The sequence below is a fragment of the Ovis aries genome, chromosome 21 (genome assembly GCF_016772045.2).
Source record: "Ovis aries strain OAR_USU_Benz2616 breed Rambouillet chromosome 21, ARS-UI_Ramb_v3.0, whole genome shotgun sequence".
NCBI classification, from domain to species: Eukaryota; Metazoa; Chordata; class Mammalia; order Artiodactyla; family Bovidae; genus Ovis; species Ovis aries.
In genome coordinates, this window is record NC_056074.1 from 25,798,105 (window position 1) to 25,820,861 (window position 22,757).

The 22,757-nt window shown below is 52.0% G+C and overlaps 1 protein-coding gene across 1 annotated transcript; it reads right to left on the minus strand.

Annotated features, from left to right (window-relative positions):
- ROBO4 (roundabout guidance receptor 4) lies at positions 1-14,644 on the minus strand. Its single transcript, XM_027959296.2, has 18 exons — positions 14,535-14,644; positions 13,627-13,956; positions 13,264-13,421; positions 12,970-13,090; positions 12,328-12,455; positions 12,006-12,234; positions 11,646-11,758; positions 10,781-10,949; positions 10,454-10,639; positions 10,279-10,321; positions 7,784-7,920; positions 7,399-7,662; positions 3,219-3,326; positions 2,899-3,037; positions 2,520-2,765; positions 2,033-2,391; positions 814-1,020; positions 1-661 (listed from the first exon to the last, which is right to left on the minus strand). The coding sequence occupies exons 1-18, from the start codon at positions 14,596-14,598 to the stop codon at positions 651-653; spliced, it is 3,012 nt and encodes a 1,003-aa protein (XP_027815097.2). The 5' UTR covers positions 14,599-14,644; the 3' UTR covers positions 1-650.
- Positions 14,645-22,757: the final 8,113 nt, after the last annotated feature.

Sequence of the window (22,757 nt, forward strand, 5' to 3'; positions counted from 1 at the left end):
TCAACTCATCGCAGCTTTATGGTATCAAATTCCTCAGTGACAACAGTATCAGGAGGGTGCATTCGTCCCACATTTGTCCCACTTCAGCTTCCTCCCTCGATTCATCTTGAACCCTTTGCCTTGGTGCCGAGGTCGGGCCTCACTGCCTCAGTGGAGCCCCTCTTTATGTCCCTTCGCAGTGTGGTTGGGACGAGACCAGGAATGGACCGGAAAAGGCTGAGAGGAGGCCCTGAGATGCTCCCTGCTCCACAGTCCTTTCCCATGAGCCAGTGTTGTCCTCCAGGAAGACGTCTGGCTCCCCCACTTCCTGTGACCCAGGCACAGGTGGGGAGGGGAACACACAGGATTGAGGGCTGCCTCTCTGGCCAAAATGACCTGATTGTGGGCATGGATGGAGCAGAGGGAAAGGCAAGGGCTGCAAGCCAGGGGGAGATAACATTTTGCTCCTGGAGGCTGCAGGTCCGCTTTGTTCTTATTTTGTTTTGCTTTCATTTGTTCCCACAATCCGGGAGGAAGAACGCCAGAGGCCAGGCAAGGTGGACCCCCACAACTGCAGCGAAGCATAGGCCGAGACCCGCAGTCCACAGCCCCGGCCAGTGGCTGATGGGAGACGAAGGTCTAGTTCTCATCTTGGCAGTCGGGCGGTCAGTTCAGGAGGAGTCTAGGAGAAGTTGAAGGAGGTGGAGTTATCCCCCGCTGCTTCTTATCGCTCCTTCCAGACCCCTCTTGACTCCCCTGAACCACGATAAACCTCCCCCCCCACACCTGCCCCCGGTCAAGATGGATCGCTGCATCAGCCAACGAGACACTTACCGCCAGCTTTGGGCACAGGAGAGCTGAGCTGGCTTTTCTGGGAAGAGATCCGAGATTCAGGCAGCCAGGGAGGCAGCCCCCTTCCCAGCCACTGGGTGGGATTTTTCTCAATGTCCTCCAACCAGTCTGACCTCCACTCCCACGGGGTCAGGGAAAGGGTGGAAGTCAGAGAGAGGTCGTCCCGAGGGGAGGGAGGTGACGAAGCGTCTGTTAGGGAGGGTAGAGATTTCTGTGGAGGGTTGGCCTTCACTCTTGGGGACTAGTTTAGGGCAGAAGATGTGGGGCTGCTTAAGGCATACACCTGACCCTAGGCAGAACCCAGTCCCACTCGGTGCATCACCCCAGTGCCACATCCCCAGGGTCCTCCGCCCTAGGGAGAGGAGGACGTTCATGGATTTCTTCGAGAGAACAGCTTGAACTCTCTTCTCCCAACTCGGCCCTGGCTTTCTGTCCTAGGTAGTTCCTGCTATCCTGTTTGCCACAATCCTGACTGCTTTTTTAGGGGGAAGAATGTAGAGTTAGGGTTTGAAAGCTAGGTCTAGGGGATATATGTCCGAGGAAGGGAACACTGAAGGGGCCGGGGGAGTCCTCACTACCTGCCGTTGACTCGGGAACGATGGTCCTGACCTGCTAGACAAACGAAACAGGGAGCCCAGCATCACCTCACCCGGCCATAGATGGGAGAGGAGGACGGCTTTGACAGCTCAGCGGGATGTAAGAGACAGAACAGTACTTCCCACAGTGGGCGAATCTGTCACTGGGCTGGGGAGGGCAACCTCTCCTGCACCCCACATTTGGTAAGAGGAAGGTCCTAGAGGTAGCAGAATGGACCATACAATTGGCTGCCTCCGGGCCTTGTTTTTTGTTTTAAATTATTTATTTGATTGTGTTGGGATGCTGGATCTAGTTCCCTGACCTGGTTCTGAACCCGGAACCCCTGCACAGGGATTATGGAGTCTTAGCCACTGGACCACCAAGGAAAGTCCCTGCCTCTGGGCTTTTAACTTGCACAGTTTATCCTTGTTCTGGGTGATCCTGGGCAAGTTAATAAACCTATGGGACTTATAGTTCCCTCATTTGGAAAAGAATGATAAAGAATATTCCTCAGAGAGCTGCTGCGAATGCTGAATATATGGAAGGCACTTGGCCTGGGGGCTGGGTCATAGTGACGATGGTGAGGATACTTTGACTCTTTGTCAAGGACAGTGATCTCACGTACCCGTGAAGACGCAGTCTGCTTCCCTCGGCTCCAGACCAAAGCCAAAGCTGTCTGCAGCCACGGCCAGGGCCCGGGCGAAGTGGGCATCAGCCAGGAAGGAGCCATCGGAGGAGCTGACCAGGCTGGCTCTGGCGCTGGGGCCGTTGTCCTCTGAGGCTGAGCCCCAGCCGTTGGCCAAGGAGCCCTCGCTGGGGGTGGGTGTGAGGCAGGGCCGAGGTGGGCACAGCAAGCCCCTCACCTCGGACCCCACCCCTCCTCCAGGCCTGCCCATGTCCGCTAGGTCTGAGGCCGTGGGGACGCTGATGTAGCCATAGGTGATGGGAGGGGAAGGCGCCCTTGGCATCGGAGAGACACTGTTCCTAGGGAGAGGTCAAAGGGGAGATGGCATGCTGTTGGGCAGGGGCAGAAACAGTCCAGTGAGGAAGATGGAAGGCACACTCCTGTCTCCAGCTTATCTGTATCCTCTGGCTCCCCTCCGGCCACTCACCTGGGGGTCTCCTCACCCTCACTGAGCTCCAGGCACAGGGCCACCTCCTCAGGGGTCAGCACACTGTCCTGATCCTCCCCCAGGGAGGACAGCGACGAGCTGGACAGGCGGCTGGATGCTGGGCTGGGGCCAGAGAGGGAAGAGGGCTGGGGGCTGGAGAGGTGGAGGGTACTGGAGGGAATGAAGGCGGGGACGGGGGCTGCTGGCGGTGGAGGGGAGGTGGGGGCTGGGGGCTCCACCGAGTGCCTGTTTGGGGTAACACAGCAGGATGGTTAGTGCAGTTCTTCTGGTCCCTGCCGCCCCTCCTGCAGCCCCGCTCAGCAAACACCTCCCACATCCCCAGTGCCCCTCCCTGCTTCCTGACCCCAGGCCCTCTTACTGGGTCTGTTGACTCTGAGTGGGGGTTCCACGGGGAGCGAGGGGTACTGGGGGCAAAGGGCGAGTCATCAGCTCACTGGAGGAGCTGAGGAGCTGTGGTCCCAGCGCCCGCCAGGCCACCAGAGCACGGGGCACAGCTCCTGGGGAACAAGATCCTGGGCATGAGATCGCAGAACCCTCACAGCCCCCAGGCCGCAGCTTGTCTGTCCCCACCCCGCACAGAGCCAGCCTCCTCAGGGACAGGAGAAGCCAGATGGAGGGGCTGGTGGGCCCCACACCATGCCTCACTCCCTCATTTGCCTCCCAGGGCCCTCCACTCACCTGGGCTTTGGGAAAAGTTCTTGGAGCCTCTGTTGCCCAAGTCGCAGGCCCAGAGCTCCGCAGGGTGGCTGGCCCGGAGCAGTGGGGAGCTGTTCGCCTGGTGCAACTCTGCAAAACAAAGAGTTGGGGGGCTGGTGGCCAATCCAGGTGGGCCTTTGAGATCCCAGCCATAGGCTCTGTCTTCAGCCTGATCATCCACTTAAGCTTTTCTCTGAATCCAGAAAGAAGAGAATAATCTCCCTCCATCCAGGCAGCTGTGATATAACAATGGAAGGAGCACTAGGCTTGGAGTTAAATCACCTGACTCATAGCCTGGCTCGGCTGAATAGTAGCTGTGTGACCTCAGATAAATGCATCAACCTTCCTGAGCCTGTTTTGTTGGTAAGCAGCCACTTCAAAGGATGGTTTTACCAAGCAATTAAAAACAGATTGGAAAGTTGCTGGCATCTAATAGATAATTTTAAAAACAATGCTGGGGATTTCCTTGGTGGGCCAGTGGCTAAGACTCTGCACTCCCTATGCAGGGGGCCCGTGTTTGATCCCTGGTCAGGGAACTAGATCCCACATGCTGCAATTAGCAGCTGGCTGCAACTAGAATAAAAGATCCTACGTGTTGCAGCTAGGACCCGGTGCCAAAAAACAGATACTTAAAAAAAAACAACCTCTCTACTGTGTACATGACAATTTCCTGATCTCTGTACCCTCACATCGCTACCTCCTACTTTAATGAATTTTGAGTCTGTGAAGGCAAGTACTCTTTCTTTCCTTGGAGAGAATCTGTTCATTTCCACTTCTCATGTGGTATATATTTCACATGGCTCTGGATAGTCTTGTCCTGATAAACACAGTGTCTCTCTCTTGGAGAGATGAGTTGAGCTCTCAAGTTGAGCTGAATGAGGAAGACAAAAGATGGGAGCCCCAGACCAGCCAGGTATGACGGGAGAGAGTCAGCTAACGGGAAGAGGAACTTTAGAGTAGGGCAATGTGTTGTTCTCACCCAGGTGGGCAATGCCTTGCCTGTGGATATTCAATATGTGTTGAGTGAATGAGTGAATGGATGGATGATATTAGAGACGCAGGTGTAAACACAAGGTGAGAAGAATCATGTATGAGATGGCAGCTACCATCCGGCCCACGTGGCCACTTAGGAGACAGGGCTCTGAGTAAATCGTGGCAGTACAATAGCCCTGGCAGTGTGCACAGACTTCATTAGGCCAAAACCAAAATGGATCTAAGTTTAAGCCAGAAGAGAAACAGAGTGATAAAAGGAAGGGATTTCCCCAAGACCTGGACTAGGAGAACATCAATCAAAGAAGAAAAGATATAGCCTTATGATCAAAAGCCCAAAGCCCAGTTAGGAAAGGGGAGCAGAGACCAGGCAGGACTCCCGACACAGAGCTGTCAGTCTAATATAAAAGATGTGGGGGCCAGGATGGGCAGGTTCAGAGTGGGACAAAGCATTCATCAAGGATCCATCTGGGCCCTAGAAACCCATGTACAGTGGCCGGACCTTCTAAGCCACTGGATGAAAACTCACACAATGGCTATACTTCCTCCACCAGAGTTTCCTTTTGCACTTTGGCTGGTTTAGCTTTTACTCATTTCCTTTGATTGTTGTATGACCCAGGGAGCCCTGGAGGCCAGCTTTGAGTGCTCCAACCCCACTCTCACCCGCTTTGTCTTGTCTTGGGCCTGGCTTCTTGCCTAAGCTCAGAAGTGGGGTCACATGCTGTTGGTGTTGATTTGTGTGGAAGGTGAAGGGAAAAGGCTGTATTTATCCCAGCTCATTTTATTTCTTCTAAAGGATTTTTGGAACCCCCCTCAAAAAAAAAACCAAAAAAAAAAAAAAAAAGCACACACACACACACACACACAAACCCTGCTTTCCACCTTGCTTGGAATTACTTGAATTTAGTGTCAAAATTATTTGAATTAAACTGTTATCAAAGTGAGGTGGAATCTTGTTGGGTATACCTGAATTGTGATAGATATTTGTTTGAGTGAATTATTTAACGGGGATATTCAATATATGTATTGGCAAAGTGAACTAAGAATCTGACATAATGGACGAGACAGCTGTTGTCAGACTATTAGCACAGAGGTAAAAAAATTCAGCGAGGCTCAGATAATAAGGAAAAGGAATAAGCAGCTCAAGGAGGGGCACCAAGAGAGGCTGCCAGTGTTCGAAGACAAAGAATCAGCAGACTTTTGGACTAGATGATAGCAGTAGGGGAGCTCAGTGCCTCTGGATGAGATAGTCCCCCCCCCCCCCACTATCAGGCTGTACTGCGTAGCCTGTGAGGTCTTAGCTTCCTAACCAGGGACTGAACCTGTGACCCCTGCAGTGGAAGTGCAGAGTCTTAACTGCTGGACCACAAGGGAAGTCCCTCTGGATGAGACCTTGTGGTTGTTGCTGTTGCCCACCAGCCCAAGGGAGTTATTATGCTGACCCCATCCTGGAGCAGTGATGGCGTGGAGCCAGATGACGGAGAAAACGGGTGTGATGAGGACCTAAATCTCTAAGTGAGATTAGGAAACTTCGTCTCAGAATGGGAACCTTTCTTAACAACTGACCGTAGGAAGTTGCTCCTCTTTTTGGGCTAGCATTAATGTTTTCAAGTGGGACATACATTACATTCAAATCAGTGTGGTTATCCATGAAAAAACTACTTTAAAAATGAGATTTATGCAACCTCTTTTTAGCTGGTATTTCATGATCACAGAAGATTCTAATGCAATAGCTCTGAGGCAAAGCTGGAAAGGATGCCAGCTTTGCTAATATTTAGAGTCATAAAATTCTGGATATTGGCCAAGTCCTTAATTACTCTAAATCCATCTTTATCTTGATAAAAGTTGGATTATATCCACTTAACAAAACTGGCTGCTGAAAGTTTATAAATCTTACTAATCAGTACAGGAGGCAGAGAGTGAAGTCAATGTTCAGAAATGGAGAAACAGAGTCAGAGAGAGAACAGTTTCCCCAGGGGTGCTCCCAGACAGATTCAAAGTAACTTTTGGAAGCAGATGATTCTGGTTTCAAATTTGAGAACTGCAGCTTATGGACGTAGGGTTTTAAACAAGCTGCCCCATTCTGATCCTCTTTCCTTATCTGTAAAATTAGAGAAATAACACCTTGCCAATGTGTTGTGAGGATTCAATAAGGTAACAAATATGAGTAAGGCACCTAACATAGAGTAGTTGCTGAAGAAATAGAGACTGTACTTATTTCTCTTTGGAAAGTCAAAGCAGATAGCCGGAAGCCAGGAGAGAAATCTGGACAGAAAGGAAATGCTCATTCTCTGGGACGCGAGCTGGGAGTCAGTACTGGGGCAAGACCCATACATCGTGCATAGCACATATGTACATATTACATAGTACAGAGGTCATGCAAGCCTGAGGTTTCGTGCTAGCACTAGCCACACTCCTCCAGGTTCTAGAATTATCCGTGTGCTGGTCAGGCACGTTCATTAGACTTGGAGCTGGTAGAGAGCAAGGATTCTGTTTAGTATCACTGTGTTCCCCCATCCCCTATCCCACCCCTGTTGCTGCTGCTGCTGCTAAGTCGCTTCAGTCGTGTCCAACTCTGTGTGACCCCAGGGACGGCAGCCCACCAGGCTCCCACCGTCCCTGGGATTCTCCAGGCAAGAACACTGGAGTGGGTTGCCATTTCCTGCTCCATCCCACCCCTAGTGGTGCTTATTCAGTATTTGCTGAATTGAGCTGACTGCAGAAACAGGGCTCAGTGCTGGTGTGCAAAACCCAAGCAAGAGCCCCATGTAAAGAAAGTCTGAGGCCTAGGGCTTCCCTGGGTAGTCCAGTTGTTAAGAATCTGTTGGCAATGCAGGGGCCATGGGTTCGATCCCTGGTCGGGGAGGCAGGATCCCACATGCCTCGTAGCAACCAAGCCCACTGGCCACAACTACTGAAACTTCCACAAAAAGAGAGAGAGTCCGTGCATAGCAACAAAGATGATGCATGAATTAAAGAAGATCCTGCGTGGCTCAACAAAGACCCAAAGAAAGAAAGAAAGAAAAACTGAGGCCAGCATACTCCTGTCTGGGTGCACGGTAATAGGTGCCTATTAGGACAGACTGTGGGTAGAGGGCAGCCCACGATTAGCACTGAGGCTCCTGTCCCCCATACACCCAGATTCAGGCTGCGTGCATCCTCCCATCCTTACCCTGCTTCTTTCTGGCCTTCCAGGCCTCTGCAGGGGCCAGAGACAAGCGTGGGGAAGAGAGGCCCCGGCGGCCACAGAGGCTGTCCGAACTGGGCCAGGGGCTGGAGAGCTGAGCCAGCTGGGGTGTGAGCCGCCTGGCAGCTGGGGCCTGGGGGCTTGGCCGGGCTGGGGGGCTGGAAGGCCCCTCGGCGATGAGGGAGCCATAGAAAGTGCTGGTGTCAGGAAGCAGGGGCACCCCAGGGCTTCGGGGATCCCAGGAGATCACTGAGGTAAAAAATGACAGGAGGGATTATGGTGAATGCAGCCCACCCACGCCCCCCTTTCTCCAGCACCCGGCTCAGCTGCTAGGCCCCCTACGCCCACCCCTGGGGGAGGGCATGCTCACAAGAGCGGCGACCGTCTAGCGGGTCCCGGGGGTCCACTCCCAGCCGACTGCTGAGGCTGCTGCTGCTGCTGAGGTCTCGAGAGCCGGAGGTGGAGCGCCACGTGTCCGCTAGCCAGGGGGAGTCGCTGTGATCCATCCTGGACAGTGGGGGGCGGGGTAGAGAAGCAGGTGGAGGGAAAACGTGATAGGTCAAGACCTGAGCTCAGCAGGTAGCAGAAAGGGTAGAGTAGATGGCGGTACCAGCTTTATTCTCACTGCTTTTCAGGCCCCCACAGACTCCTTAAGATCTCTGATCTGCTGTCCCAAACGCAGCGACCCTTTCTTATCCTGAGATCAGAGGACGTCCAAGTTGCCCCAGAGCTGGGAGGTATCACAGACAGATGGCTGTGTGCTGAGACAGAAAGAGTACACATTGGGAGCCAGATCTGGTGCCGCCTAGCTGTGCAACCTGGGGCCAGCTCAGTCTATTAGCCTCTCTAAGCCCTGGTTCCTCCAACAGTAAGACCTTCCTCACAAGGCTAATGCTGTAAGCTGAGATGAATAAGTGAGACATCACTCGGCCAGGAGTGCAGGAGTTTGCAACCTGAATATTGGCTCCTCTGTCTCTAGCCTGGTTCCCTTTGGATGGGGCGCCATGCCGGCGGGAATCAGACCAAAGCACTTCTCTGCCTAAAACCCCCTCAGTGGCTCCCCATGTACAAAGATGGAGCCCAGCTGCCTAGCGTGGCTAACAGGGCCCTCATTGGCCTAGCTTCCAGCTCCTCAGCTTTATCTTTTGCTCTGATCTATCCTATACCAGAGGCCCTAGCCCAACCAAAAGGCTTGTCTTTCCCTATAAATAGCAGGCTATTTCTTGCTATTCCCTTGGTCTTTCCTCTTTATTTCAGCTTTAACTTTTGTGTGTGTGTGTGTGTGTGTGTGTGTGTGTGTTTTAAATATAATTGCTTTACAGTGTTGTCTTAGTTACTGCTGTACAATGAAGTCAATCAGCCATATACTTACATATATCTTCTCCCTCTTGGACCTGCCTCCCACCCACCCCCATCCCACCCCTCTAGATCACCAGAGAGCCCTGAGTTGAGCTCCCTGTGCTTTATAGCAGCTTCCCACCAGCTCGCTATTTTATACCTGCAGTCAGGGGAAATGTGAAAGTTCCCCACCCAGCCCCCTCCTTGTACTCATACGTGTTTCTGCACTCCCAGCTCGGGATTGCATTTATGCTAGTGTGCCTGTCTCGGCTAGACTGAGTGTTCTTCTGGCAGACAGCGACTCTTCTAAAGAAATGAATGAACAAGGTGATCAGAATGGAATCTCCCTTGAGGAAAAAGATGATGTTCCAGGGGAGACAGGGAAAGTTCAGGAAGGCTCAGACTAAGCCCAGGAAGTAGCTGGAAGAGAAAAACCAGGGAGCACAGAACAACACAGGAACACAGTATCAGCCGGCACAGAACCTTGCTCTGGGCTGAGAGACTGACAGCAAAAGGGGAGCCTGAGAGCTGGCCCTTAATAGGCGCTTGATGCACTCCTGCTGAAAGATGCAGATGTGGAATGTGAAATCTCTCAGATGAACGCTAATGAGATAAAGAGCAGAAGGTGGGCAGAGGTGAAGTGGTTCAGTGCAAAACTCAGCCAATAGGAGAAAACAAAGGATGTTTTGTTTCTTAGCGTCTTGTCTCGTAACTGGAGACTTGGTCTGGCAGCCAAACGCACTCAGAGCAGATGGATGGATACCTGCAGGGGGGCTGCGTTATTGAGAACAAGGAGTAAGAAGTTTCACATAGGGACAGAGTGCCCTCTGCTGGAACTGTGGGTGGATTAGTGTGAAAGAAAGATGCCTCAATGGGGGTAGGTGATTGCTGAACTCAAAGGTACTGCTAGGTCGATGCTGAATGTACAGAGAGAATTAGAAATCAGACTGGTCCTCCCGTGCTAGCTATTCTCCATCCAGCAGGAGAGTGCAGTAAGTATTAATGAGAGCTCAGTAACAAGAGCACCAGATTAGGGGTTCAGAAGGCAGGTACTGGCCATGTAACCTTGTCTGGGTGGGGCCACTCACCTGTCAGATGGTGTGATAGTGACATTAATGAAAGAGAAATTAATTCTCACTTGAAGTTCAGGGGAGATTCAGGTGTTAGGATGACAAATTGCCTGGCGGGAGGGGAGACAGGGCTTCCCAGGTGGCGTTAGTGGTAGAGAACCCGCCTGCCAATGCAGGAGATGTAAGAATCGTGGGTTCAGTCCCTGGGCTGGGAAGGTCCCCTGGAGGAGGGCCGGGCAACCCACTCCAGTATTCTTGCCTGGAGAATCCCACGGACAGAGGTCCCTGGAGGGCTACAGTCCATGGGGTTGCAAAGAAATGCCTGTTGGGCTGCAGTCCATGGAGTCGCAAGGAGTCAGACACAGCATGCAGGGGAGAGGAATGCTTCAACCAGTTCTCTGTCCCAGCTCCACTGTCCCTCGGCCCCTCCCTCATCTCTGCCCCTTTCCTGTCTCACCTGTGTTTTAAGATGGCATCTTCACTGGTGTACCTGTACAGACCTGGGAGAGGGCAGGAGGAAGGGTCAGCCCAGAGTCTCCAGCACCTGGCTAGAGGCCCAAAGCTCTGTTGCATTCTGGCAGGACCCAGGGAAGGCCAGCCAGTCCACCTGCGAGGGCGCTTCACCTGCTCACCTGGGCCCAGGCGCACCCCAGCTCGGCGCCGGCGGTGGATACACACGGCAGTGCCCAGCAGCAGCAGCCACAGCACGACGCCCCCACTGGCAATGACCTCTGGCCGCTTCAAGGCTGCCCACAGCTGCTCCAGGGTCCATGGGCTATGAGCACTGGGTTGCTGGGCAGCTCGCTCCATGGCCTGCTCTGTAAGGGAATTCGAGCTCAGGATGAGGCAATGAAGGTGGGCAGACAAGGGGGGAGGAGCTGGCAGCATGAGCAGGGAGAGGGAATGGTGGAAAGGGGGCCGGGATGGGTCTGGGTGGGGCCAGAGGGCACTGTCCTCACCTAGTAGGAGGCAGACAGGGCTGCTGGGCTGCCCAGCGCCTGCGCCAGTGACTGCGGCCACTTGCACGCAGTAGGAACCTGACATGTGCGTGGCAATCTCCAGCTGGGTCTGCTCACCCACCACGGTCCAGTTGGCCGGGGGCAGTGAGGTGTTGCCCAGGCTCCAGACCTGAAACACAAACAGAGATGAGCTTGCCCCCCTCCAAAACCATCACAGCAGTTAAGCCCCTTCATCTGCAGATCAGATTCTGGGTATGTGGTCACCCTGTCCTGGCGTTCACCTGGAGACACCCCCACATGCACCCACCCTTCCTATTTCCTTCTTCCCTACAAAGTGGGTGAGACTTCTCTCTAGACTGACAGAAGAGGGACAAAAGCAATCTTCCGAAGTAGGTGTTAGACCAGTGGTTCACACAGATCAGTGTGATTTAGGATCACTTGGAGGGTTTGTTAAAATCCAGATTGCCAGACCCATCTCTGACATTCTGACCCACAAAGCCTGTCAACGGACCAAAGGATCTGCATTCTAACAAGTTCTCAGACAATGCTGATATTGCTGGTCCAGAAATCACACTCTGGCACCACTGCCTTAGAAATGGAGAGCCAGTCACAGCCTGGTTTGGTCCCTGTTCTGTTTTCCCGCACTTGTGACCCTAGCCTCACTTTCCATGTCTGTAGACCTGGGATAACAACCCAGGATGGGCTGTGAGATGAAATGAGGTCATGTGGGTAAGCGCTTGGCAGTGTCTGGCAAAGAGTAGAGTCTGTGCTCCGCTGGGCAGGTGCCATTTCTTAGTGCCCAGAGCCAGGGAAGAGGGAAGTCTTGGCAACACTACGGAGGGGTGCGTTAGCTTGTGGGGGGTACCTGGTAGCCACGGATGATGCCGTTGTGGTTTTCAGCAGGTGGTGGGACCCAGCTCACAAGGATACTGCCGTTGCCAGGTTTTAGGGTCACCTCCTGGGGAGGGGCACTGGGCACTGGAGGGGAGGGAGACAAGCTGTAAGGAATGCAGAAGGAATCCTCGGGAATCTCTTTTAGAGAAAAGAGCAGGACTGGAGACATAAGGTCAGAGCTATACTGACAAGAACAAGAGCTTCTCTCAGGTCTGCTTTCAGAGCCAGGACAAGAGGGGGCCCCGGAGTGGAAGCCGCTGTTCCTCTTCCTCCTGACTACAGAAAGGGGCTGGGGGTATATCACTGGGTTCTGGAAGCATCTGTTCCTGACCTTGTTCAGGCAGCCTCAGGAGCAGCACGTTGCTGTCAGGGCCTTGAGCGCGGCCAGAGGACGGTCTCACTTTGAACTCGTAGTCTTGGCCCCAGTGGAGGCCCCCAAGCTCTGCGCTCTGCCAGCCAGCCAGCAGGGCCTCTGCCCACGGGGCTCCCTGGCCCCCAGGGGCGGCCTGGGTCCTGAACAGGGCCGTGTAGGACTGAGCAGGTGCAGCGGGGCCGCTCACCTGGGGAAGACGGAGGGTGGGGAGGACTCAGGGCTCTTGGGAGCAGCACTTTCCGGAGCTGTGACTGTTCCAGCCCTAGGTCCCGGGCCTCACCTTCCAGCTGAGCCATACAGCTGGCCCAGGCTTGGTGCCCTTCTTGGGGTCTGGGTTCAGCAGGGTCACGTTTTCCAGCTGAATGTGCACAGCCAGAAGCTCCAGGGGCTCCTTGTAGTCCTGGGGCTCTGGGAGCACACATGTTGGGGATGGGCTCATAGGTCAGGGGGAAGAAATTAAAGAGTGGAGCATACCTCAGCCACAAAGGAGCCAGAACTCCCAGACTGCCCCCGTCATGAGCTCTCCAACGTCTATCCATCCTCAGATGGAGGATGATGATGATTTAGCACCTCAGTCGTGTCCGACTCTTGCAACTCCATGGACTGTGGCCCACCGGGCTCCTCTGTCCACAGGATTCTCCAGGCAAGAACACTGGAGTGGGTTGCCATTCCCTTCTCCAGGAGATCTTCCCGACCCAGGGATCAAACCTGGGTCTCCTGCACTGCAGGGAGATTCTTTACCAACTGAGGGTAAAGGAAGCCCTCGGATGGAGGAACCGCCCCTAAATGAGGTCCCCACCACTCTGACCCTGATCCTGGGTCAAACCCCCACATCCCCTAACCCCAGCCCAAATCAGAGGGCACCACGCTAACTGGTGCCCCCCACCTTGGCCCTGGCCTTTGCCGACCGCCCTCCCCTTACCCTGGATGGACACCCTGGCCACCCGGCTCTGCCGTCGTCCTGCACTGTTGGTGGCCACACACATGTAGGTCCCCGCGTCACTCTTCTCTGCTCTTGCCATCAGCAGGGAGCTTTGGGACACCTGTCAGGACCAGGTGTCTTGTGAAGTCTCCCACATGGGAAGGCCTAAGGCCTCACAGCTGCCCCTTCCTCAAATACTGCAGGAGACATGGGGCTGGGGGGTTGGGGTCAGGCCTTCAGGTGTGCGCAGCTGTGGCCCGGACAGAGTGAAGTTTGGGAGGGGGCTACACTCACCGAGTGCCGCCCTGGCTGCAGGGCCAGGGGTTTCTCATCCTTCCACCATGAGACAGTGGGCTCTGGGTGGCCCCAGGGTGGCTCGCACTGCAGAAGCACCTGCTCACCCACTGCAGCCACTGTGTCCCGAGGCTGGACCTGGAAATCCTCCTGGAGGACTGTGAGGAGGACAGAGGGCTGGCACGCAGCAGGCCCCAGCCCTTCCATCCAGGCCCCACCTTGGCACTGCCAACCTGCTCTGTATAACCTACCCTTGGGCTCTGCCTTGTGCTGAACTCTTCAGAACCCCACCTCCCAGGTCTCCCAGCTAGGACCGCCCCGTACCCAGCCCTCCCCTCCCAGGTCTCCCCACCCAGGCCTCACCAGCCATGGACAGCCGTGCGCCCCGGCTCACTGCCGTGCCCAGCCGGTTGCTGGCCTCACAGGTGTAGACTCCCAGGCCCGTGGATCGGGTGCGGTCATCGTGGGCACGTCCCCGGGGAGGGGGCCGCAGCAGCAGGAGGGTTCCGTCCGGGAGGAGGTGGTGAACGTCTGGGGGCACCATGCTCAGGGGGTGCCCGTCCAGCAGCCAGCGGATGGTGGGAGGCGGCTGACCTGAGGCCCGGCAGCTCATCCTGGCCGGGTCGGGGCCCTGGAACAGCTGGTCCTCAGGATGGACTAGGATCTGGGGTGGGAAATCCTGGGCCATGCTTCCTGGGGAGAGAAAAGGAGGCGGGGCCCAGTCCGACTACCAGTAGGGCCCCCAAACCCCTGCATGTCTCATCTGCCTCCTCGTCTCTGAAAACGAGTTCCCAAATAACATACTGGGGACGTGAGGGCGATCTGGTTGTCACATCTGTCACCCCAGGGTTGACTCGGCTGATCTGGCTGGCTAGGCGGGCGTCCCCTTCTTCCCTCACCACTCTGTGTGTGTCCCTCCCGAAGCTATGCTATCAGGCAAAGAGGACGACCGTCCATGATAGAGAAGGACCGGTCTTCAGTCAAGAGTACAAGCTGTGCTCTGCTGCTAGCACCTCCAAACAAGCTCCTAGATAACATGCTGGGAGGGAGGCGAGAGGGCCAGTGTGCATGCGTGGCACGCAGTGAGGGCCTGTGGAGCTCTCAGTCTGTTTGTCTCTCTGTCTCACACTTAACAGCACCACCATCATCATCACCATTGTCTCTGCTACCCTCACCGCCAAAGGGAAACAGGCGTAAGGGCCTCCCCCGCCTCAGCCAGGACTTGGATTAGGGATGTGTGGCTAGGAGCGGGAAGGCCCAGCCGTACTCACCCGTGAGGAGCAGGAGAGGCAGGGCCCAGTGGACCCTGAGGAGGCACGCTCCTCCAGAGCCCATGGCTGCTCTCGGGGCTCTGAACTCGTCCGCAGCACTTGGTCCTACTGCTCTGAGCTCATAGCGGCGGGGGAAGGAGGGGCGGGGCGGGCTGGTGGTGGTTGTTTGTGACCGAGACTCTGCCCCAGGAGGGAAGCAGCTTTGAGGAAACCGATGCTTCCTGCCCAGGCTTCAGGGCCTTGGAGAACTGGGAGGAGACCAGAGGAGACAGGCTCTATGACCTTGACCCGCATAACCTCTGACTCTAACCTCAAACCCTAGTCTGGGATTTCCTAGAGGTAATCCTAACTGTAACTCCAGCAGTTTTGATCCTTTAACTCCAAGCCTCTAGTGAACCATTCAATCCCAATCCCAATTCCTTTGTTTCCCGATTACTCCTCACCCCTACTCCACTGCTCGAGTGGATTAGAAACCCAGCGCTGAGATCTCAGGGCATGGGCATTCTGAGGCTAAGGGTAGAGAAAAGCGACAAGGAAGAAAACGGTGTGGGGGGCAGTGTCTCATGTCCATTTCCCAGGGAGAGGTGGGGTGGTAAACCAGAAGATAAGCAAGATAAGAGACTCTGGGACAGTCTGGGAGATGCCTACAGTTCACTCCTAGTCAGCCCAGAGACAGACAGATAAACTCCTGGGAGACCTTGGGCAAGTGACTTAACCCTTGAAAGTCAGTTTCCTTATTTGTAAAGAGGGAATAATAATAATAACAACAACAACAATAATAGTTCCTACCTTGAGAGATGAAATAAGAGAAGAGATGAAGCGTAAAATCAACCTAGTACAGTGCCTAATGCTTTGTAAGTGATCAGTAAAGCTTAGCCAGTACTGTGATTTATTTATTTTTATGCACACCCCATTACTGAAACTATTTGAGCATCCTTGGCTGGGATATTTTTTTAGGCCCTGGAAGGATAGCTAAAGTAAATGACCTTTAAGAGTTTTTCTCAGCCCTGGGACTTCCCTGGTGGTCCAGTGGTTAGGAATCCACCTTCCAATGCAGGGGGTGAGGGTTCGATCCCTGGTTCAGGAACTAAGGTCCCACATGCATGCAGCAAAAAAATAAAATAAAACATTTTCCCAGTCCTGAAATATTGTGTTTATAGCAGACAGACCTGTAGCTTCTGAGCCTACAATGTCAGCGCACACCCTGCTTCTCCCCACCCCCTCCCTAGAGATCCACTGCTCTCCCCTTTCAGAGCCCAGCTCCTGTTTACAGGTCTCTTCCTTCCAAATCTGGAATCTCAGATATTTCCTGGAGCTGTTCCCGGAAGACCAAGGCCAGGCTCTGGGGGCTCAGCGGAAGAATGTCCAGGCTTTGTTCCCCATTGTTCCTGGCCAGCTCCTTTGTGGGGCCCCTAACCCAGCTGACTGCCTCCCTTCCTCCCCTGTCCCAGCCTGGCCTCCATGCCAGCCCCAGTCCCAGCCCCAGCCCCAGCCTTCATAGCCTGAAAGAGGAAAGCCTCCCTCACGCCTTCTTCTCCCCTCAAATGTAGAACAAGTCTGATTAAGACAATCAGGGCAAGAGAACACTGTGTTCTCTACAAACTGGGCATTTCCAAGGGGTAAAGAACAGACAGAGTGACAGTCACAGAGTGTCAGAGCTGGAAGAATAGGAATTGGTGTCAGAGAAGAGTTTGGTATTTCAGAAGTGGAGGAGCAAAGGGAAGTGATGAATTCCACGGGGCGTGCAGGGTATATGCATGCCAGGCAGAGCAGAGTAGAATTTATGGGGTCAAGGATCTGTGGGGCCAGCATGATGAAGGGGGTATTCAGATGGAGACTGAAGTCAGCCAAGGATGAGCAAGTATTAGGGAAATTAAATAGTTTTGTCTAGGCTTCAGAGACAAAGCAGAGCAGGCCTTGCACCTTGCCTCTAACCTGCCTGAACACTGCCCTGACTGCGAGTGCCCTGACTGCCTGATGCAAGTGCAAGGCTTGTGGCACCATAGATAAGATAGGGGACAAATCTTGACATTTTTGAGCCCTTGGAGTGGGGGTGGTCAATCAAGCCCCAGGCTTAACAACATTCCAAGTTTTACAAGACAAACAAATAGCATTAACAAAAAGCCAGAGATGCAATTTGCTCAGATTGATGATGATATCAGTTTGCATCTGGGAACCCCAAAAAGCAATCTTTGAAGTTTCACATACTGAGCAGATGAGCTGCCTGGGACCTTTTCCCAAGTGGGACTCCAGATGTGCTATGGCAGGGGACTTCCCAGCGCTATTTGAGTCTGGATGTTGGTCAAAACCCAATTTGCTGAAGTATCCTCTGGTTTCTATTTCGCCTTTCTTTTAATGTTACTATACTGAAAGTAAGCTAGGTAATTCTCTAATAAATATTGGTATTGTTTATTTGTGCATAACAAGTGGTTTATTTTGTTAACATAACCTTTGAACCTGAGATGAAAGTGAAAACTTTGGCAAAACGACAAGGAAGGATGGATTTACTGCTGCTGCTGCTGCTGCTGCTAAGTCGCTTCAGTCATGTCCGACTCTGTGCGACACCATAGACGGCAGCCCACCAGGCTCCCCCATCCCTGGGTTTCTCCAGGCAAGAACACTGGAGTGGGTTGCCATTTTCTTCTCCAATGCATGAAAGTGACAACTGAAAGTGAAGTTGCTCAGTCATGTCTGACTCTTAGCGACCCCATGGACTGCAGCCCACCATGCTCCTCTATCCATGGGATTTTCCAGGCAAGAGTACTGGAGTGGGCTGCCATTGGAGATTTACTGCACATCCAGCCAATTTGGGATTTCCCAGGTCCAGAGCCCCCCAAGCCTGTCTGACTCCGTGACTGCCTGCCCTGTAGGAATGCTGCCGTTAGCAGTCCTCTCTGGTCTCTTTGCCTTATACATTGGACTTGGGGAGACTAACCAAGTTCTTTCCTAATGATTTAATGGCAGCTTGCTTTGACTCAAATCTCTACACTCTAGAAAGATGGTGTGTTTCTCTTGAGGAAAAGGACAAGTCTCAAAGGAATTCAGATTCATGACTAGGTGGTCCTCAGGTGGGTAGGAATGGGCAGGTGACTCAGGGAGAAGTGCCTGGAGGCTCTGCAGCTGGGAGAGGACTCCCTGCCCCACAGTCACATGACCCCTCCCTAGAGATGCTGTCAACACAGCCTCTTTCCTTTCCCAGACTCTGCAGACCCAAGTGCTAAGAACTGATGGGGATTGAAGGGTCCCTTCCCTCTGAGCTGTTCCTCTGGATATTAAGGCTTTCTCCTCTCTCAGTTCAAGCATCCAGGGCCCTCAGGGATCCGTGGAGTGAAGGCCAAGGGGACTTCCCAATAGCAAGGCGTGTCTGGATGGCTCCTAGAGGCCGTGATGCTCATTTCCAGCAATCTGCCCGCCCCCCCCCCCACCCCCCGCATCCTGATTGTCTCATTCCCACACACTAAGGAAGAGCTGACAGTGTGAGTCATGGGAATGACGTTGGTGGATGGGAGCTGCCTCCAGCTGTTTCGAGGAGGCTCTGCTTTGGGACCCTGGTGATGTTCTGACAAGTGACCACTTCAAACAGTATCTTCCTTACCTTCTGGTCTTAGAGTTTTGTGTTTTTGTAACTCTTTGATTGCTTGTAAGAGGGAAGAGAGAGGAGAGAGATTGTAAGGTGCTCTTTATAAGGACCCTCCAGAGGACATTTCTTCCTACCTCCAGCTCCCGGCTTCTCTGGCTTCTTCTGTGTTTTCTGGAAATGAAGCCAAGGCTCCTGCTGACCAGGCTGGTGGGGTAAATGGTACTAATTCAGGTGGGATTAGATGTTGCAGTCCTGGTTCCACCTCTTATTGGCAGAGGGACCTTGAAAAAGTCATCTCTGAGCCCCACTTTCTTCATCTGTAAATTTTCTGTATGAGGTTTGAGGACAGTGGTGCTTTGAAAACACTAGGTATGCGTGCAAACCAGCCCTTGACTATTCTGGAAAGGGTATAGCCCCTCGCTGACCGCTAGAACCATAGCCCCCACCACCCAGGACACTCTCTTTGGCCGTGAGATCCTACCCTTTCTGTCTTCTTGTTTTTGGTTTGTTTCCCTCTTTGTGTGAGTTTGGCCCCAATTTCCAAATCCTCCTCTGTTCCAAGATGCCAAGGGTCGGAGGGAAGTTGAGACAAAAGAGAAGACAGGAATGATCTCCTCTTAGCCGAAGGGGAAGTTGCCCAGACATCATTTCACTGGCTGAGCTTCTGTCCCCTCATTCCTGGGCAATTTCAGTGTCCATGTGGAAATCATGTCTAATACTCACAGCTCCACAGTTTCTTGACTTCCTTAGCACCAGTGTCTGTGAGTCACATCTAGATCACACATTGGAGATTGGAACAAGTGGAGATTTCAAAGGCTGTTGATGTCAATATTTGTCTGCTCATGTGTCCAAGAAGAAAAAAGACCAGACCAGTTATTGTACTTTGTGTTCAGCTTGTCAATGCCTAACTCCGCACCCCACCCCCACCACCAACCCGGCTAAAGAAATGACCACTAGGAACACACTTGTTGTTAACATGTTGAGGTTCTTACTCTTTGCAGCTAAGGGCATGCATATCATGGGGTGCCTCAGTAAGAAGGTGCATTTGTACTAAGTCAAGTCTGATTCTGTGACCCCATGGACTGTAGCCCACCAGGCTCCTCTGCCCGTGGGATTTCCCAGGCAAGAATACTGGAGTGGGTTGCCAGTTCTTTCTTCAGGAGATCTGTCCAACCCAGAGATTTAACCTGTGACTCCTGCTTGGCAGGCAGATTCTTTACCACTGGGCCACCTGGGAAGCTCTAGTAAGAAGGTGTCAGAACCTATGATAAGATTTGGGTTTTGACTGGGTAGTAGGAAGCGGGAGCTTTGGTCTAAATTGGTTGCTTTTGGGGATCTGGGACAATTCAATGATTCTTTGCAGCAGAATATCTTTAATAATTTCCTTACTATGTAGTATATCAAATGGTTCTTTTTCTTCCTCTTCTATTATAAACATTACTGCTCTGAATCTTTATTTTGTATGTCTCCCAGTATAATTAAGATTTTCTTTACAGAATACCTAAACCTAGTTGTCGAATTTCTGGGTCTGTCTTAGGGCATACAAATTTCAATTTCAGATGCTAAAGACGAATTGTTTTCCAAATCAGTTGATTGCCCCAATGTCCTTAAAGTCACATCTTCATAATAGTTGGTGGATTTCTTAGTTTTTGACAATCTAGGATGCAAAATAATATTTTATTGTTGTCTTAATTTGCATTTTCCTGATTAAACAATGAAGCTAAGCATCTTTTCAAGTGTTATCCACCATTTGTGTTTTTCACCTGAAAAGTATTTATTTCTATCTATTGCTCATTTTTCTGTTGCTTATTTGTCTTTTTCTCAATAACTTTCAAGAGTTTTATATAGCCTGGAAAATAATTCTCTGTGAATTAGAGATATTGCGAGAACAAGTTTGGCCTCATATTTTCTCTTTCTTTATGCTGTAATAGATGTTCTTAATTTTTCATAGATATATTTATTAATATTTATTTTATGTTTAGTGCATTTTTTTTCTGTTTTTGAAGAAATTTTTCTCTATACTAAAATAAGGAAATATTCTCCCATTGGTTCTTCTAAATATATTCAAGTTTTACTTTTAAGTATTTGATCTATCATGAATTGATTATTTTTTAGGGCTTGAGGTAGGGATATACCTTTTTTGTTTTCCAGGTGGTAACCAATTATCCCAGCATGACTTACTGCTTAGTCCCCAGTGACCTGCAAGTATTCCTTGATCACACATCAAATACCCATATATACATGCATAGCTTGTTTCATTGGTCTATTTGTCTAATTGTGCATGAATCCCACGCTATCTCAGTTACTAGAGGTGTATAATGTTTTGCTATCTGGTAGGCTTCACTTTCACTTTTCACTTTCATGCATTGGAGAAGGAAATGGCAACCCACTCTAGTATTCTTGCCTGGAGACTCCCAGGGACAGAGGAGCCTGGTGGGCTGCCGTCTATGGGATCACACAGAGTCAGACACGACTGAAACGACTTAGCAGCAGCAGCAGCAGCAGCAGAGTGAATGCTCCTTAGTTACTTTCCAAAGCTGTCTTGCCTATCTCTGCACCTTTAGCTTATCAAGTCCTTGAAAACTTTGTGGAATTGAAATTGAATGCATAGGAAAAACTGACATCTCATAACATTAAGTCTTCCTATTCATGAACGTGTACACCTGTTAATTTATTTGGTTCTTCTTTATTTATTTAAATTATTTTTAAAAATATTTCTTTATTTATTTTGCGGCATCAGGTCTTAGTTGTGACACATGGATCTTCTGTTGTGGCCCTCACACCCTCTAGTTGTGGCCCTCACACTCTCTAGTTGTGGCTCTCACACCTGGTTGTGGCCCTCACACTCTCTAGTTGTGGCCCTCACACTCTCTAGTTGTGGCCCTCACACTCTCTAGTTGTGGCCTTCACACCCTCTAGTTGTGGCCCTCACACTCTCTAGTTGTGGCTGTCAGGCCCACTAGTTGTGGCCCTCACACTCTCTGGTTGTGGCCCTCAGACCCTCTAGTTGTGGCCCTCACACCCTCTATTTGTGGCCCTCACACTCTCTGGTTGTGGCCCTCACACCATCTAGTTGTGGCCCTCACACCCTCTAGTTGTGACCCTCACACCCTCTAGTTGTGGCCCTCACACCCTCTGGTTGTGGCCCTCAGACCCTCTAGTTGTGGCCCTCACACCCTCTAGTTGTGGCCCTCACACCCTCTAGTTGTGGCCCTCACACCCTCTAGTTGTGGCCCTCACACCCTCTGGTTGTGGCCCTCATACCCTCTGGTTGTGGCTCTCACACCCTCTGGTTGTGGCCCTCACACCATCTAGTTGTGGCCCTCACACTCTCTAGTTGTGGCCCTCATACCCTCTGGTTGTGGCCCTCAGACCCTCTAGTTGTGGCCCTCAGACACTCTAGTTGTGGCTCTCACACCTGGTTGTGGCCCTCACACCCTCTGGTTGCGGCCCTCACACCCTCTGGTTGCGGCCCTCACACCCTCTGGTTGCAGCCCTCACACTCTCTAGTTGTGGCTCTCACACCTGGTTGTGGCCCTCACACCCTCTGGTTGTGGCCCTCACACTCTCTGGTTGTGGCCCTCACACTCTCTAGTTGTGGCTCTCACACCTGGTTGTGGCCCTCACACCCTCTGGTTGTGGCCCTCACACTCTCTGGTTGTGGCCCTCACACTCTCTGGTTGTGGCCCTCACACTCTCTAGTTGTGGCCCTCACACCCTCTAGTTGTGGCTCTCACACCTGGTTGTGGCCCTCACACTCTCTAGTTGTGGCCCTCACACTCTCTAGTTGTGGCCCTCACACCCTCTAGTTGTGGCTCTCACACCTGGTTGTGGCCCTCAGACCCTCTAGTTGTGGCCCTCACAGCCTCTAGTTGTGGCCCTCACAGCCTCTAGTTGTGGCCCTCACACCCTCTAGTTGTGGCCCTCACACCCTCTATTGTGGAGCTGGCTTAGTGGCTCCATGCCTGTGGGATCTTGGTTCCCTGACCAGGGATTGAACCTGCATCCCCTGCATTGAGGGCAGATTCTTAACCACTGGATCATCAGGAAAGTCCCTACTTGGCTTTTCTTTAATGTTTAATAAGGCTTCATAATTTGCTCTATATAGGTACTGCACATATTTTGTTCAAAGTATTTTTAGCCAAATTTTTAGACCTCCTGTTGAGATTATTAGCAAAGATAGATGCAAGAATCTCTACTAACCTGTATGCTTGTTCCTTTGCAATACTAGCTGTCCCTCTCATAAGGAAGCAGAATCTTTTCCCAGACACCTTGAAGTTAGACTGACCTTGTGAGTCACTTTGACCAACAGAATATAGTGGAAGTGATATGTGGAACTTCTAGCTCTAAGCCTCAAAAGGTCTTGCAGTTTCTGTTCTTGAAACATTGCCCTGAGACTATTATATGAAGACGCTCAATTTACCCCCACAGAGTAAAAATGAGCTATTCTAGCTGATGCCTAAACCTTCTAGCCAACTGTAAATACCAGTCACTAGACTTAGTGGCAACCCACTCCAGTACTCTTGCCTGGAAAACCCCATGGGCAGAGGAGCCTGGTAGGCTGCAGTCCATGGGGTCACAAAGAGTCGGACATGACTGAAAGACTTCATTTTCACTTTTCACTTTCCTGCATTGGAGAAGGA

Bases quoted from the DNA above. Each gene is read 5' to 3' on its own strand.
- ROBO4 (XM_027959296.2), bottom strand. From the start codon at position 14,598: ATGGGCTCTGGAGGAGCGTGCCTCCTCAGGGTCCACTGGGCCCTGCCT. The intron at 3,038-3,218 runs GTGAGTGGAGGG...CTTGTTCCCCAG, and splicing joins GAACTTTTCCCAAAGCCCAG to GAGCTGTGCCCCGTGCTCTG. The intron at 2,766-2,898 runs GTAAGAGGGCCT...TACCCCAAACAG, and splicing joins ACTCAGAGTCAACAGACCCA to GCACTCGGTGGAGCCCCCAG.